This window comes from Anguilla rostrata, chromosome 12, assembly GCF_018555375.3.
Source record: "Anguilla rostrata isolate EN2019 chromosome 12, ASM1855537v3, whole genome shotgun sequence".
NCBI lineage: Eukaryota > Metazoa > Chordata > Actinopteri > Anguilliformes > Anguillidae > Anguilla > Anguilla rostrata.
This window is the reverse complement of record NC_057944.1, coordinates 40,131,381-40,147,467: the sequence shown is the minus strand read 5'-3', so window position 1 is coordinate 40,147,467 and position 16,087 is coordinate 40,131,381. Positions and strand designations below refer to the sequence as shown.

General features: G+C 48.7%; 2 protein-coding genes across 3 annotated transcripts in view; one reads left to right on the top strand and one right to left on the bottom strand.

The window, feature by feature from the left end:
* Nucleotides 1–3,432: 3,432 nt before the first annotated feature.
* LOC135236639 (myosin regulatory light chain 2B, cardiac muscle isoform-like) lies at nucleotides 3,433–8,517 on the top strand. Its single transcript, XM_064303117.1, has 7 exons — nucleotides 3,433–3,539; nucleotides 4,520–4,606; nucleotides 4,863–4,938; nucleotides 5,842–5,946; nucleotides 6,443–6,521; nucleotides 7,174–7,222; nucleotides 8,299–8,517. Exons 1-7 carry the CDS (start codon nucleotides 3,537–3,539, stop codon nucleotides 8,401–8,403), a joined length of 504 nt encoding a protein of 167 aa, XP_064159187.1. The 5' UTR covers nucleotides 3,433–3,536; the 3' UTR covers nucleotides 8,404–8,517.
* A 745-nt stretch (nucleotides 8,518–9,262) lies between these two features.
* The window catches only part of LOC135236636 (collagen alpha-1(XXVI) chain-like), a 31,497-nt gene continuing 24,672 nt past the window's right edge, over nucleotides 9,263–16,087 (bottom strand). For both annotated transcript variants that reach the window (XM_064303113.1, XM_064303112.1), the window contains exons 8-14: nucleotides 15,834–15,938; nucleotides 15,262–15,314; nucleotides 14,879–14,941; nucleotides 13,451–13,486; nucleotides 12,863–12,907; nucleotides 12,576–12,660; nucleotides 9,263–12,390 (exon numbers count right to left, since the gene is read on the bottom strand). In XM_064303113.1, the coding sequence (XP_064159183.1) occupies nucleotides 12,230–12,390; nucleotides 12,576–12,660; nucleotides 12,863–12,907; nucleotides 13,451–13,486; nucleotides 14,879–14,941; nucleotides 15,262–15,314; nucleotides 15,834–15,938 (548 nt within the window). In that variant the 3' untranslated portion in view covers nucleotides 9,263–12,229. The remainder of the gene's footprint in view (nucleotides 12,391–12,575; nucleotides 12,661–12,862; nucleotides 12,908–13,450; nucleotides 13,487–14,878; nucleotides 14,942–15,261; nucleotides 15,315–15,833; nucleotides 15,939–16,087) is intronic.

Here is a 16,087-nt window from a genome sequence, read left to right as displayed (position 1 = left end):
AATTTCAATATTTTATCTGAAAGAAGAATTGGAAAGTATTTTTGTTTTACTCTATTGCATTGAAGAGGTGCAAAGAACCGTAAGTAATATCAACACCCAAGACGGCCCATCTCAGAGAGCTAGTGGACACTGACAGTATTGCACCCGATTCCAAGCAGGATAGTTAAAGTCCCCCCACCTGAAACGCAATTTATGTGAAACAAAGTGGAATTTGGTACATATCTCACATGTTAAACACGCACTGCTCACTGAGAGTGTTTATCCTTCTATGTAGTTTGGTGAGTGAATATCAGTGCATCGGTGAGTGATGGAATAAATAGACTGAACTGAACGGTTTAAAATGCAAAATCCTAAAATTAATAAAATGGAGTGCCGTATATTAGTCCTCATGGCCACTGGAAAATGCTGTGCTGTGTGACAAACCTTTTAGCACATGCAGAACCAATACTGCGACCAATGATTGGGCATGATACTTGTTTTGCACCAATCACTGGTTGTGTTATTAGTTTTGCAACTGCTAAAGGCAGGAAATCAGACTGGAGATGATGTACTAACACCTATAGACACTAGGGGGCACCACCTGTCTTCTGATTGTAGCAGAGTGAGGTTTATGCACTTTACCTGGTTAAGACCTTATGAACAGAGAAGCGTGAATATTTGATAATTTAGCTTCAGCCTCTCACATTCCTGGGATTAATGTGGACTCAATTAACTAACGTCAGTTAATTAGCATGACCCCAGTCGGTTTGGCAGGGCGTCAGCCAATCAGAGCGCAGGCTACCCACTCCTCCTGTCCCCTGTGGCCTGCTGGGAAGGGAGCTGTGTGGGTGTCCAATAGGATGTGTTTGGTTTCCCCCCCCATCCGTCTGTCTGAAGGGCAGCGATTTATGGCCAGATATTCCCACACACATTAATCAGGGCTATCACTAAATCCCGTCTGCCTGACAGGTCCTGACACATGGTGGGGCTGAGGGGGTGGGGCTGAGGGGGTGTGGGGGGGTGTGGGGGGGACCATGACATGTCTTACAGATGAGTAATTGTTGTTTGACAGGCACACCCCAGTTAGCTGCCTTCAACCTTTTATAGCAAACACACACACACACATACAGACACCATACAGACACCACCACACACATACATGCACACACACACACATACAGACACAACACACACACACACACATACAGACACCACACACACACACACACACATACAGACACAACACACACACACATACAGACACCACACACACGCACACACACATACATGCACACACACACACATACAGACACCACACACACACACACACACACATACAGACACCACACACACACACGCGCACATGCACACGCTCAAGCATGCACACGTGCACACAGACACACGCACCCATACAAACTCACACACACCCATACACACTCTCTCTCACACACACACACCCACAAACACACTCACACAGACACACACACACTCACACACACACCCACACATACTCACACACACGCACACACACTCCTCCTCCTTCTTAGCTGTCCATCGTCGATGATCTTGCCGAGGGTAGGAGGGTGGGGTCAGCTCGTGCACGGGTGCCACTCATGTGGCTGGGAGCCAAAGCTCACACACACACACACACACAAATGATGCTATATCTTTACACTGACCATCACATCACTTTACACTTTAAACTTATTTGCTCAACTGAGACCCTTATCCAGCCTTACACAGCACACTTTTATCCTTATAAAACACACCATCAGTTTTATATAGCTGGGAGTTTCCCAGCAGTCATTGTGGTTAAGCCGCTTGCTCAGGGTCACAGTAAATCACCCCGGACTTGGCCGTGCAGTAACCTTGGAGCAGGGCGGGGTGTGCGGTGGGGGGCGTGGGGTGTGCGGTGGGGGTGGGGTGGGGCGGGGGTGCGGGTGTGGGTGGGGTGTGGTGCGGGCGGGCGTGGGGTGTGGGGTGGGGTGGGTGTGGGGGCGGGGTGCGTGGGGGGTGGTGTGCGGTGGGGGGCGTGGGGCGTGGGGCGCGGGGTGCGGGGTGTGGGGTGCGGGGCGTGGGGTGTGGGGTGTGGGGTGCGGGGTGTGGGGCGCGGGGTGCGGGGTGTGGGGTGTGGGGTGAGGGGCGCGGGGCAGTAACGTTCCTCCCACAGTCCGATCCGCAGAGCAGGGCATTTAGGGTTTTGGGGAGTTCAGCTCACCATCGGTCCCGCATTTCAGAAGCAGTGAGGTCATCGCAATCTTTCAGGCGGCACGCTTCACACACGTCCGCTCCCCATAAAACAACCCTGACGCGCGTATTACACCCCAACTCTGCCCCCACACACACACTGAAAATACACTTTTATACAGGGATGCCTGCATTACCCACACTGAGTCTGAGGATTTTATGTGGACTGCAGCAGGGCTTACATTGACCATAACCTCAGCTGACATCAGTCCTGCTTTTCTGAGGCTCCTGCTGGCAGTACCTCAGTAGTAGGCTCTGTTCTAATTAAACTCTTACAGCTGTTAGCAGTGTTAAGTGGCATGGTGGTGCAGTGGATAGCACTGTCACCTCACAACAAGGGTCCTGGGTTTGAATCCCAGACGAGTGGAGTTTTGAACGTTCTCCCTGTGTCTGCGTGGGTTTCCCCCAAATACACTGGTGTCCTCCCATAGTCTAAAGACATGCAGGTTAGGGTACTTGGTAGTAACAGGGCCAAGGTTCACAAGGCCAACCTTCCCTATATAAATAACGGTAAATAATGATAATACAGCAGTGGCAAATCGCCTCTACATTGGTCCACAGGTGGCAGAATGATTCAAGAAATATTTTGCCTTCTCTGAGCAGCTGATCCTCACGTTGACCGTCCACCAGCAGACCGCAGTGATAAATACATTTTTAAACTGTTGATGGACGCACAGCTGTGGACCTCTGCATGTCTGCTCGCCGAGCAACCATCCGATTCTGGCGCACCCAGAAACGCCGCGTTTGGACAAATCGACTGCGACTACAACTTCACACTTGATTACTCCACCAAGTTCACCATACCGCCTAAAACCCACCAGTCTGCCCGGACGTTTCCTGGCTTGCTGTCATTCAAACCCATAAAAGGACCAATCAGATTAACAAGGGGGTGGGGCACATCTGAGAAATCAAACAATATAAGGCCCCCTCTGGGGTACATCTGGTAAGGGCAACCCATGCCATGAGTGGTTCAGAGGAACAGAAACCCCCCCCCCACCCCCCCAGCCACCCCCAGCTCCCCCAGCTCCCCCCAGTCTTAAGATAGCAACACCTTTTGTCAAGGTGACCAGCATCCCTGCCATGCCTGTTTTTACAAGGGGGTGGAGAGGATTGTGGGTAAAAGCGCACGCTGACCAGCACGGTAAGTTATTTCCCTTTCCCGACCCAGCTGTTCCCCTGCATTCTCTAAGCAGAGCGCGGGTGCCGGGGCCAGCCAATGGCATCCATATAAAAGCAGGGTGGGAGGGGTCAGACAGCATTGTCCCTCTGGGTCTCTGCAGACAAAGGATCAGGACTGGAAGCTCATCGCCATGGTAGGGATCACCAGCGCTCTCCACTCCACACTCACACAACCACTCAGGGACACTGCAGTCTGGCCCTCCAGGCCAGTAGAGCTGTTGGTTTCTCTATTACCTGATAGCTAGTCACTGATTGGCCACAGATCCCACTGCACTGCACGTTACTCTGGGTAAAAGTGGCTGCTACTGTACATGCCAGTAGAGTACAGTACTGCTAACCCAAATGCTCAGATTAGAATATTCCTGGCTTGGTTTGTCTGTGATAACAACTCAACAGCTCTATCACAGGGATGTGTGTGAGATGCCGTTGTTTACTGGGCTTCATAAATATCTCCAGAAACAGCTTTGCTTGCGGCTGAACACATTAAAATCAGGTGTTTGAGGTGCTTCCGGATGTTGGTCAGGCGTTTGGGCAAAATTCAGCTGACATTGATGAGTCAGAAGCTGATAGGCTTGCTAATAGGCATTATAGGTATGTCAGACCTGGTTGTTTGAGATCATTAATGCCATAGAGCAGACTGACTACTTCATTAATAGTAAAATAAAATCTAATTAAACTTTTCAGAGTAGAGCCAATAAATGCAGAATGTGGTTCCAGTCATTCTCAGTGTCTAACACTGTTGGTTTTTACTTAATTAGCTCTATTTCACTCCACTGAACTCTAGTTTAGTCTACTCAACCCTAATGTACGCTCCTGTGCTCGTGTACTCTAGTGTAATGTACTGTAATGTACTCTAATGTGTGCTCTACTATAGTGTACTTTAATGTACTCTACTGTACTCTAGTGTAATGTACTGTAATGTCCTCTACTGTACTCTAGTGTAATGTACTCTACTGTACTCTAGTGTAATGTACTCTAATGCGCTCTACTGTACTGTAGAGTACTCTCCTGTGCTGAAGTTTACTCTAGTGTACTCTACTCTATTGTACTCTGGTATACTCTATTGTACTGTACTATACTGTACTGTACTCTAGTACACTCTACTTTTCTCTAGGCACCAAAGAAGGCCAAGAAGAAGGAGGGAGCGAGCTCGAATGTGTTTAACATGTTTGAGCAGTCCCAGATCCAGGAGTTCAAAGAGGTCAGTGGGACACAGGGCGAGGGAACCCATCTTTCAGAACCTCTGAGAAATCAGTCTAAACGTTTCAGCGCTTTTCCACCGAAGCAAAAAAATCATGATTTATAAATCCAGTGGCTGTTGCGGTGGGTATTAGTGCTACTGTCCATGATATTGGAAAGAACTTTAATGGCCCTTTTCACAGTCTCCTCCATCCTCACCTGTGAGCTCACCTGTCTCCTCCGACTCACCTGCACACTCACCTGTCTCCTCCTGCCAGGCTTTCACCATCATGGACCAGAACAGAGACGGCTTCATCGATAAGAACGACCTGAGGGACACCTTCGCAGCGCTGGGTACCTGCCCCTCTCCTGTGCAAAGCCACACAACACAGCCCCCGCCCAACACAGCCCCCACACAACACAGCCCCCGCCCAACACAGCCCCCACCCAACACAGCCCTCACACAGCACAGCCCCCGCCCAACGCTTTCACACACACACACACACACACACACACAAGCATTTCAGTTCTACACACAGCACAGCCCCCACCCAACGCTTTCACACACACACACACACAAGCATTTCAGTTCTACACACAACACAGCCCTCGCCCAACGCTTTCTCTCTCTCACACACACACACACACACACACACACACACACACACAAGCATTTCAGTTCTACACACAACACAGTCCTGGCAATGCAGCGTGTGTAACTGTTGTTTGTGTTAAAGCCTGTTTGAGTATGCATGTTACAGCTGTGCTAAATGGTATTAAAATAATTAGCATTTATTCATGTGTGTGCGCTGTGCCCGTGTGTGTGCTGTGTACCTGCGTGTGCCTGCATACCTGTGTGTGCCTGCATACCTGTGTGTGTGTGCTTACCTGCGTGTATGTACTCGTGTGTGTGTGCGTGTGTATATGTGTGTGTATATGTGTGTGTGCGTGCATGCTTACCTGTGTGTGTGTGTGTGTGTACCTGCGTGTGCTTACCTGGATGTATGTACCCGTGTGTGTGTGCATGTGTATATGTGTGTGTGTGTGTGTGTGCTTACCTGCGTGTGTACCCGTGTGTGTGTGCAAGTTTATATGTGTGTGTGTGTGTGTGTGCTTACCTGCGTGTGTGTCCCCGTGTGTGTGTGCGTGTGTATATGTGTGTATATGTGTGTGCGTGCGTGCATACCTGCGTGTATGTACCTGTGTGTGTGTGTGTGTGTGCGTGCGTGCTTACCTGCGCGTGTGTCCCCGTGTCAGGGCGGCTGAACGTGGGGAACGATGAGCTGGAGGACATGCTGAAGGAGGCGTCGGGCCCCATTAACTTCACCGTCTTCCTCACCATGTTCGGCGAGAAGCTGAAAGGTCAGCGCGCGTCCGACAGAGCTGCGACTGTGTCACTTTGACCCTGTCAACACCCCCCCCACACGCACGCAACCCACCCCCTTTATTCATGCACCTGTGGCACATGCACCTGGGCCCAGGACCGGCCTACAGTCTCCTCCATCACCTGGAGTTAATGCAGCAGCCTCTCCAGTACCCAGCTGACTGAGACTGTGCATTATAGTGCACTACATTACATTACATTACACGGCTGGCATTTTCCAGATGCTCTTATCCTGAACAACTTGCAAGGATCACAGGCCCTTAGATAAGGAATCACAGTGCAGTAGCGTCCTACTGAGCAGGCCTAAGAGACAGACTGAGACAGTCTAAGTGCAAAACTGCCAGACTGCTCAACTGTCCTGGCAAGCATTACCTAATAAAGTTATTCTTACAAAAAGCAAGAGTCTTCCCATTTAGCTGGCATTGATGTGACTTGATGTGAAAGGCTGACTCGGAGTCTTCCGTCCTTTCTCAGGCACGGACCCTGAGGAGACCATTCTCAACGCCTTCAAGATCTTTGACCCGGAGGGAAAAGGAGTTCTGAGGGGGGAGGAGTAAGTTTGGCTGCATATCCATACCCCGACCGCAACCGCGACCAAAACGCAGCGGCCCATCCATACCCCGACCGCAACACTGACCAAAACGCAGCGGAAATGAGTCATACTGAGAGGAGTTATGTACGTTACACACAGGGGACGGTGGGAGAAACTGCAGAGTGCATTCACTGGTCAGTCACTGCATTTCCCCCCAGCACTAATGACCAGGTCTGAAAGGGTTAAAATACCCCGGGATGGTTCAGGGGAAATAAAAACCCAGTGAAACTGCTTGGTTGGACCAACACAATAATTTTAACTCTGAATTGTAAGGGACATACAACTGGCTGAAAACTTTCCCAAAAGTTCACTTTTAAATGCTAAGTGACTTTTAAAAATATTAAAATCAGTTTCATGTTGCAGTTCAATGCACAAGAGAAATGACTACCGTCAGGAAAACTGCAGGTGATTTCACTCACAGAAAGGTGCTTTCTTAAAAGATACATATTTTTTTTGGAAGTGACCAGACAAACCCAGTGGTATTATTACATCATCCGTCTCTAGCCCTTGGGTGTCGGGGGTTGGGGGGCAATAGTGTGTGGGATGCATACTGGTTGCGTAGGAAATAGTTTTTTTCTTCACCTGTACTTAATTTTTTTTTTCTTAATTTCAGAATCAAATACAACCTCATGTCTCAAGCGGACAAGTTTACTGAAGCGGAGGTAAGCCGCGTGCGTTCTCTGAGACGCTGAGGCGAGATGGTCCAGTTTTACCTGCCCAGGGCTGCCCGTCCCTGTTCCATGTATCAGTCCGGCTTTTAATAACACGCTTTCCAACACGCCGAGCCCCAGAACACAGCACATCAGAGTAGAGTAAATCTGCGGCAGAAACATCTGCAGTGTGCGAAAGACACGGTCCAACTCACAGAGTGTACAAAAGTATGGATCATAGATCCCCCCCTTCAAACCCCATGACCCCCCCTCTCTCCCTCCTTCAAACACACCGTAAAATTGCTCAAATTCGAGCTCTCCTAGAAGCCGTATAAATTTACAGTGAGCTAATGCTCTCGTTCCTGTGACAGACATTAGGCAGCACCTGGCGTTCGATGTTAACACACACTTACATGGCGCAGTGCTGTAAGGCAAGGAAAACCGATATCATCCATATCCATCCACATCCATATCCATCCATACACATCCATATCCATCCACATCCATACACATCCACCCATCCATATCCATCCACATCCATACACATCCATATCCATCCACATCCATATCCATCCACATCCATACACATCCATCCACATGCACCCATATCCATCCACATCCATCCATATCCATCCATATCCATCCACATCCACCCACATACATCCATATCCATCCACATCCATCCACATCCATCCACATCCATATCCATAACACAGAGACTAAAGCCACATTCCCACAGCACTGCCAGGGAGATGGGATAATCAGCATGGTTGCCATTCCACACACACCCCCACAGCCATGATGTACTGCCTTACAGCACCTGGGACACGAGCCAGAGAACTGAGCGCATGTATATATATATTCCTGTGGTAAATCAAAATTAGAAACACATATCATATTGTTCAGGAACATTATACTGTGTAAGTACATGACCCTTATGTTTAGGACAGCATTATAGATTATTCTTTTGGCAATCTAAATAGATTTTAATCAATAAAGAAAACATTTAATTCCATTGACAGAAGAGGGACAGACAGACATGCAGACAGACATGGGTGACAGAGTCTAACACTCTGGTCCCTCTGCAGATTAATCAGATGTTCACCAACTTCCCCCTGGATGTCGCCGGTAACCTGGACTACAAGAACCTGTGCTACATCATCACCCACGGGGAGGACAAGGAGCAAGAGTGAGGGAGAGGATGCTGGGAACACCCGCCTGTAAATAGCCTGACAGCCAATGATCATCCTCCCTTCCCAGACTCCGCCTCCCTTTTCGCCAGCTCAATAAAAACCCTTATACCCTTATGACTTCCTCAGAGTTTCTTACGGTTTCACTATCCTGTCAACGTTTATGCATTTAGTAAAGGCGCTTAACTAGAGTAACACGTAGAGCTAACCTTTTTGAACACACAGTCCATTTAGAATTGGAGATTTTACTGCAGCAGTTCTCCTTGCTGAAGACTACAATGACAGTGTCCCATTATAAGAAGGACGGGTGCAGGGAGTCGCCTCCGATCTCCTAAATCACGCTGCTGTGCCCAGAGATTTTTGGGGCTCAGTGTAACAGCCCCGTCAGCGAGCGACTCCGGATCGGATCTGCACCTCGAGTCTGACCCAAAACCAGCCCTGATCCAGTGCAGGCCCGGCCCAGAGACACCCCAAAACCAGCCCTGATCCAGCCCAGGCCCGGCCCGGAGTCACCCCAAAACCAGCCCTGATCCAGCCCAGGCCCGGCCCGGAGACACTTAGTATCTGGGAAGTGACACTGAGATCCCCCATGTGCCATGCAGTCTGTGTGTGTGTGTGTGTGTGTGTGTGTGTGTGTGTGTGTGTGTGTGTGTGAGAGTGTGTGTGTGTGTGTGAGAGAGTGTGTGTGTCTGTGTGAGGGAAGTGCGTGAGAGTGGGTGGGGTGGGTGGGGTGACACTAAAACCTGACTGAAGCCTAAAATCTCCACTGCACACCACTGTCCTCACCTTCTATAGTTAGGATTTTGTTTTCATTTATAAAATACAAAATAAAATGAGATACAAGCTCAAGGCACAGAACATCTGCAGCTGGTGTGCCTTTATTAACACAGAGAGCCTCGGGTTCAGGGATCTGATCCGCAGACATCAGGCACTGTAACCACGGGAGACACTCCAGAACCTCCCCCGATAGGCCAGAAACATACAACACAGAAACAGGTCATGTGACACACACTACTGGATTACTGTTTTTAAACTACTCTGTGACATGCCTGCCAGACCACGTTCTTTTACACTTAAAAAAAAAAAACATCAAACATATTATATCCTATATTTCCACATACCACACTATAAATAATATGTCTGACACTTAAAAAAACACAAGAAAAAAAGCCATTCAAAAGTCCTCACTGAGATGCTGTGAAGGATTACAGGATTAAATCGGAATGGGTGGCACGCGTCGGTCTTACAGTATTCATTCTTTTCCTGCCAATGGAATAACAGCGCTGATGAATGAAAAGGGAAAAAAAAGCTGAGATGTGAGCAGCTACAAGGCCAGCGTTTCCCTCAGCAGCACACTGAGAACAGAGCTCTCTCAGTCCGGCCAAACCAGGCAGCGGTGGAGATGAACGTGACTCACAGCGTTTCCACACGCTTACAGAGCTGCGGCCTGCTGTCAATCAAACCTCGCAGCGGAGTACCAACGACAGCACGACGTCGTCCTGCAAACAGGTGCGAGGGACGAAATCGCCCCGTGACGTCAGCCGATCCTCTGTCAGCCACTTTCAGGAGTTTCTGACCTTGCGTTTGACTGATGAACGGCACAGAACCCGGCTCTTACTGGCTCACACCACACAACCACAGCAGGCTTTCTCTGAACCCCAGGAGCTAATACAGTAACGTCATAACACAAAAAATCAGAAAAATACAAACTCAGGGAAAAGAATTATAAGTGGATGGTTTGCCAGCCCACAGAAACACTGAAGCAATGAGGAGTTCCCTCCCACTGGGATAAATGCTGCCGACACCAGCCAGTCCAAGGAGAAATTCCTCATAAAATGACACCCAGGAATAACCATACAAGTGCTATGAGACGGCCATCGGTCAATGGCAGCTGTACTGGGCAGGGCTGTAACCTGCTGGATTACGCACACAGGCAGTAAAGTAAGAGACTGTCAGTCTGATGTGTTATTGCTGGGGGGTTGAGGGGGGGGCACAGATCTGAAATGAAAGCAAACAGCATGTCTGCACGTTGGCTGGCTGGCTTCCACTCAAAATACAGTCATGGTCTGAGCAGGAATACGTTTTTAAAAAAAAAAATACAGTTTCAGATATTGAGATTCCTTTCCACCAATTCATTCCCTTTATAGTCAGGCTATTTATCCTTAGTGTTTTTTTAAAAATGTCATACATTTGGAAGCGTCTGCTGTAAATAGAAGGAGAAATAAATGATGAAATGAGCATTCAGGGACAGTAGGAACAGTATGCTCTGTGGACAGGAGGGTTCTAGCTTTGAAGAAGTGATGATTGACTGGCAGGAACGTTGAGGGGCGGGGGGCGAGTCTGCAATCGCTGGGATTAATACAAGAATGCTCTGCTGAAGCCAGGCCAGTGTGGACGGAGACAGCAGTTGGACTGTCGCTGCCCCCTGCAGTGCAGGAAGGGGAACTGCATTCCATTACTTAAGCTCAAATATCATCGGATGGTTTCGAATAACTGCCACAAATGCACTGGCTGTTCATACGGCATGTTCATAACACAATGTCTGACACTGGGGAACAGAGCTTGAACTAATAAAATAAAAATAATATAAGATAAGTATTTAATATGTAATGCTCTTTCCCTGTGCACTGCCAGCACACTTAAATCAAAATTAATTTATGTAAATAATACAGGTGTACAATATTTTATGTTCAAGTTAATTTTTGCCCCAAGTTCAAGATTTTTTTACTTAAATTATTGTTTAAATCAATCATTCAGAAATAAAAGTGAAAATACTTAATGTTTCTTCTAAAAAAAAAAAAAAAAACACTACAGCTTGGTCACTAAGAATTATAATACAATGTACCAAGTGTTCCTAAACGTCAGCAAGGACAAAATCTCAGTCCCAAGGACTTTAATTTCCCTTTATATAAACGTATATTATATTGGACTTACACATTTAATGCTATGTTTGTAAAATATACTGTTTCTGTTAAATATGATTTTTATGAATGAAAGATTTTTTAAAAAAGCTAAGAAAGCTATCCAAAGCTCCACCTGTGCTACCTGCTGGTTGTCTGAGAGTTCCCATGACAACCATGACTGACGTGATGATTCCTAAAAGAGAGAATGTGAGGAGATTACTCAGAAATCTCCAGCTGAAGTTGTTTCAGTCCAGTGCTAAGAGCAATCCCTCACGACTGGTGGGCACGGAAACGTGATCAGAAGCCGTGCTACTGAAACGAACCTCAGCTGAGGAAGAATGTGGTTTGAAGATGAAGTCGCGGGAGTTTACTGCGTGCTCCTCAGTGAGAGAAGTGAGTCAGGGACGTCTGTCCCGCAGGTCAGCGGCATAACCTGCGCAGGGAGGACTTCCTGTCATCACTTCACAAACGTCAACGGGAGAGCATGCTGGGAACGGCTTATCGAAGCGAACATCACAAAACGCAAACATATGCTGCTTATTAACTGGAGTTAGGGAATCGCTGGATCTGTCTAAAGCTGCTGGGACTCTGAGACAAACCGTGGGCCAATAAAAAAAACATGAAGTGCACTAGCTATAAGGAAACTGCTATTTATCTTATTACTGCAGTCATATTACGGTAAAAAAGAGAAGTTTAATCTTTAATGCATGTGCTTTCCAGGGTGGAGGAAATCAAGCTCAGCCTGGAGAGGGGGTATTTCTGGTCACCTGACCAGCCTGGTGACGAATCACAAACACCCAACCCCAGAGTCAGACAGACAGCCCCGCCCTGTCTGTTCCAGCCCCCGGAAGCCCCCATAGCATCAGCCTCTGGCCAATCACAGCTCAGTCACATGTGCATTCAGCACCCCTGTTGGCCACGATGCATTAATTGTCGCTCCGCCTCTCTCGGTTCTGTCCAATCAGGTTTCTAGCTCCCTGGAGCAGGGAAGGGGGGTCCACTGGCTCCGCCCTTTTAATCTTCACCACAGGTGAGGGGGTGGGGTCACCCAGAACGCCCAATCCAGAGCCAGGCTCCACTGTGGTTTCTGCAGAGAGAGAGAGAGAGAATCTGAAAATCATTGACTAAAAATCATTCCTGTTCTGCTGTTTCTTGAGTGTGTGTATGCGTGTGTGCATGTGCGCGCATGTATGCGCTTGTGCATGTACGTGTGTGTGTGTGAGCATGTGTGTGTATGTGTGCAAAAGGCTGAGACAGCGGTGTCTCTCTCACCATGGATGCCGATCATGTGCTCCAGGATGAGGACCCGCTCAGCCAGGATCTTCAGCGCCTCCCTCAGCTGCTGCACACCCTCACCCTGATGCAGAGAAAAGCACTCGGCTACAGAACTCCATTTCCCATGAGCGCCTCAGCAACACAGCACAACGTGATGACATCACTTCCTCTAGCACAAAAGAGTGACATCACAGAAGTGGCGCTTGCTACAGAAACACATTTAACCCCAGTGCTCCTAAGCTCTGGAATGATCTTCCCCAGAAGCAGGTCTTTAAATCACCCACCTCTGAATAACTCTCTCCTGGATCCCCCTTAAGACCTGGGGCACCCTGCAAACAGGAGCACAGACAGTTTCAGGGACACAGTAAACACACACACACACACACACACACACAACAGTGTAAACACACACACACACACAACAGTGTAAACACACACACACACACGGTCACACGCACGCAAGCATGCGCACACATGCACGCACACATACACACAAAACACACACACGCACATTACTCAGCAAACACACACACAACACAAACTACCCAGCAAACACACACACACACAAAATAGTAAACACACACAAAACACCGTAAGCAGACACACACACACAGTAAACACACACACATAATGTCTCATTGATAGGAAAGGGTACAACCGTAAATAGACATTACATTGCATTACATCACTGGCAAAGAGTGGACATAAAGTGGAAAACATCAGCGTAGCCATCCAGAATATAACAGCTTGGCAGTGCTACTTAATAATACCTACTCCGCTGAAATTTTATCTATGACATTAACCTCCTCTGGGAGAAACAGCCTGTAAACCGACGCCAGTGAAAGAGGTCAGGCTCCTGAGAGCATACTCACCGGCTGACCTTGCTCTCCGGTCAGTCCCGGGGGGCCCTGCGTGAGACAGAAGCACCTGTCACACATTTACTGCTCTCGGGACAGAGGGGGGTGAGCGGGCCCCTCCATCAGCGCCCCCGAGCTTTGGAATGTCCCGTCTGAGGGAGTTAGACTGCCAAACTCAGGGTCACCTTTTAAATCACTTTTAAAAACAAAACATCATCTCATAGACTAGCTCTTGCCCAATGACACCCTAGTGTGTTCAATGTATGCAATTATGTCTGCTCTGTTTGATTATTTTGCCATCTTCTTTTTGTTGCTTGCTGTAAAGCAACCTTTTTACTGTTTTAAAAATAAAAACTCTTTAGGTATAAAATTTTATAGCACTCCTGTCGAACCTCCTGAAAATTCCCAACAAAACCAAAAAGAGTGTAGAGGAATATGCAAGATCACATAAAGGAAGCATTTGATGCCGAACATGCACAGGAAAATAAGATTTAAAAGTACGGGCATTTTACTAGTGTCTATAAAAAAGGGGGTTAAAGCTTTTAAAGTAATAATTTGACCGGTGTCTGGCAGGACGGGACAGTCGCACTCTCATCTGTAAAGTTCAGACGGTGACCCCAGGTCAGCACTTAGACGGGGGCTGCAGACAGGACCGGCAGGATCACACGGTCACTCATGTTACCCCCTCAAATTTCCTTTGATTTCACGGCCGCGCCCCCCCACCCCCGCCCGCCCGTCCCATTGCAGGTCGGAGGGTCCGGATCTGCTTTCTGAATTACGGGGACCTCCCCAAATCTCGGGGTCACCGCTCACTTCCTCTTTTCGGCCGTTCCCAGGGGGTCAGAGGGTGCCCGTCCGGCTACATTTTGATTTTTTCACTGTGATGCGTGAGGTTTTAGATGTACATTAGCACAGCCCCCTCCCCCCCCATCCCCCATGGTGGGGGCTCCTCTGACACACGGAGGTCCTTTATAACCCTTATCTGACCCCCCCCCATCCCCCCATCCCCCCATCCTGTCCTCACCAGGGGGACAGTGCCCTCCCACTTGCTCATTTCGGGAGAGCCTATCGTCCCAAACAGCGGTCAAAATAAGGACACGGGACCTTTTTTCCGTTATGAGGCTGAAAATGAGTCAGTAACTCGATAAATCCAGGAAAACATTCCCCCCGCCAGGGCGGAAACCCCGCCTCCTCGAACCCCCGTTCCCCAGTGCAAGCTCTCAGAAGCTTCCAGAAGAACAGCGGAGCTTCCTGACTGTGTTGGTGAGGGGCACAGCACGCAGACTCAAACGCCAGCGCTGGGTGCCGCTGCATCGGTCACTAGCTGAGGCAGAGTTGCCTAGCGACACTGCGTGTGGCGTTGATCATGTGACTCCAGCGGGTGACGGGTGACAGTGGCGTGACGTAACGAGCAGACTGAGCGAACGCAGCGTGCAGCCTCACCCTTTCCCCATCGTCTCCCTTGGGTCCCGGCTCCCCGGTCTTCCCAGAAGAGCCTCTCTGCGCCTGCGACACACACACGCACACACACACGCACACACGCACGCACGCACGCACGCACGCACACACGCACACACGCACACACACACTCACACACACACACACACACACACACGCACGCACACACGCACGCACGCACGCACGCACGCACGCACGCGCAAACACACACACACACACACACGCACGCACGCACGCACGTGCACACACACACACGCACACACACAGTTTGGGTCAGAGGCAGGAGGCAGAGAGGGGACCGCAGATCTCTGAGTGTTACACGGAAGCCCAAAGCAAAAAGACAGGAAGTGCAACCGCATTTTACTCACTTCCTGTCCAGGAGTGCCAGGGGCCCCAGGGGGTCCCATTGGGCCTGGGGGACCTACAAAAAACCAACCCCCCCCCAGAGAAAAGCATGTCAGTGGGTGAGCTTACACACGCCCCCCCCCCAAGAGAAAAGCATGTCAGTGGGTGAGCTTACACACCCCCCCAGAGAAAAGCATGTCAGTGGGTGAGCTTACACACCCCAGAGAAAGCATGTCAGTGGGTGAGCTTACACACCCCCACCCCAGAAATCAGGCAATCAGGTGAAGTCTCATATTTTTGCCAGGTGTGCTGATAATCCATTTAAAATGCTGTAATATTTTAAAAGTAAAAATTGGAAATGTTCCTGCTAATACTTGAAAGGTTTTCTGACATATTACAAATTTACCAAAATGTAAAAATTACACGCAAGTAGAATTTTCCAAATAATGTTGCTTTTTAAAAATATTGGCAAATCTGCAGGAATTTCATTGGAGTTTAAAGCATTTCAAAGTTCTGATTGTTATTGAGTGATTCGCATTGTTGAGTAATATCAGGGATGTGTGTGTGAGTCTCTCTCTCTCCACACGCTGCTTACCTGTGTGTCCAGGTGGGCCAGGGGGGCCGGGGGGGCCGGGGGAGCCAGGTGTGGCTTGTCGGTTTACAGATGCAGGTAGAGAAGAAGGAAGGGGACTGTCCTCATCTATTAAGCACAGAAACAATGGTAGAAATGTATGGTAAAAGTATGAAAAATATAGATATTTTTCAAACTATAGACACTGCGGCCCTCCAGGACTGGAGTTAAACCTGCAGACACTGCGGCCCTCCAGGACTGGAGTTAAACCTGCAGAC

Bases quoted from the DNA above. Each gene is read 5' to 3' on its own strand.
- LOC135236639 (XM_064303117.1), top strand. The intron at 4,939-5,841 runs GTACCTGCCCCT...TCCCCGTGTCAG, and splicing joins GGACACCTTCGCAGCGCTGG to GGCGGCTGAACGTGGGGAAC. The intron at 5,947-6,442 runs GTCAGCGCGCGT...GTCCTTTCTCAG, and splicing joins GTTCGGCGAGAAGCTGAAAG to GCACGGACCCTGAGGAGACC.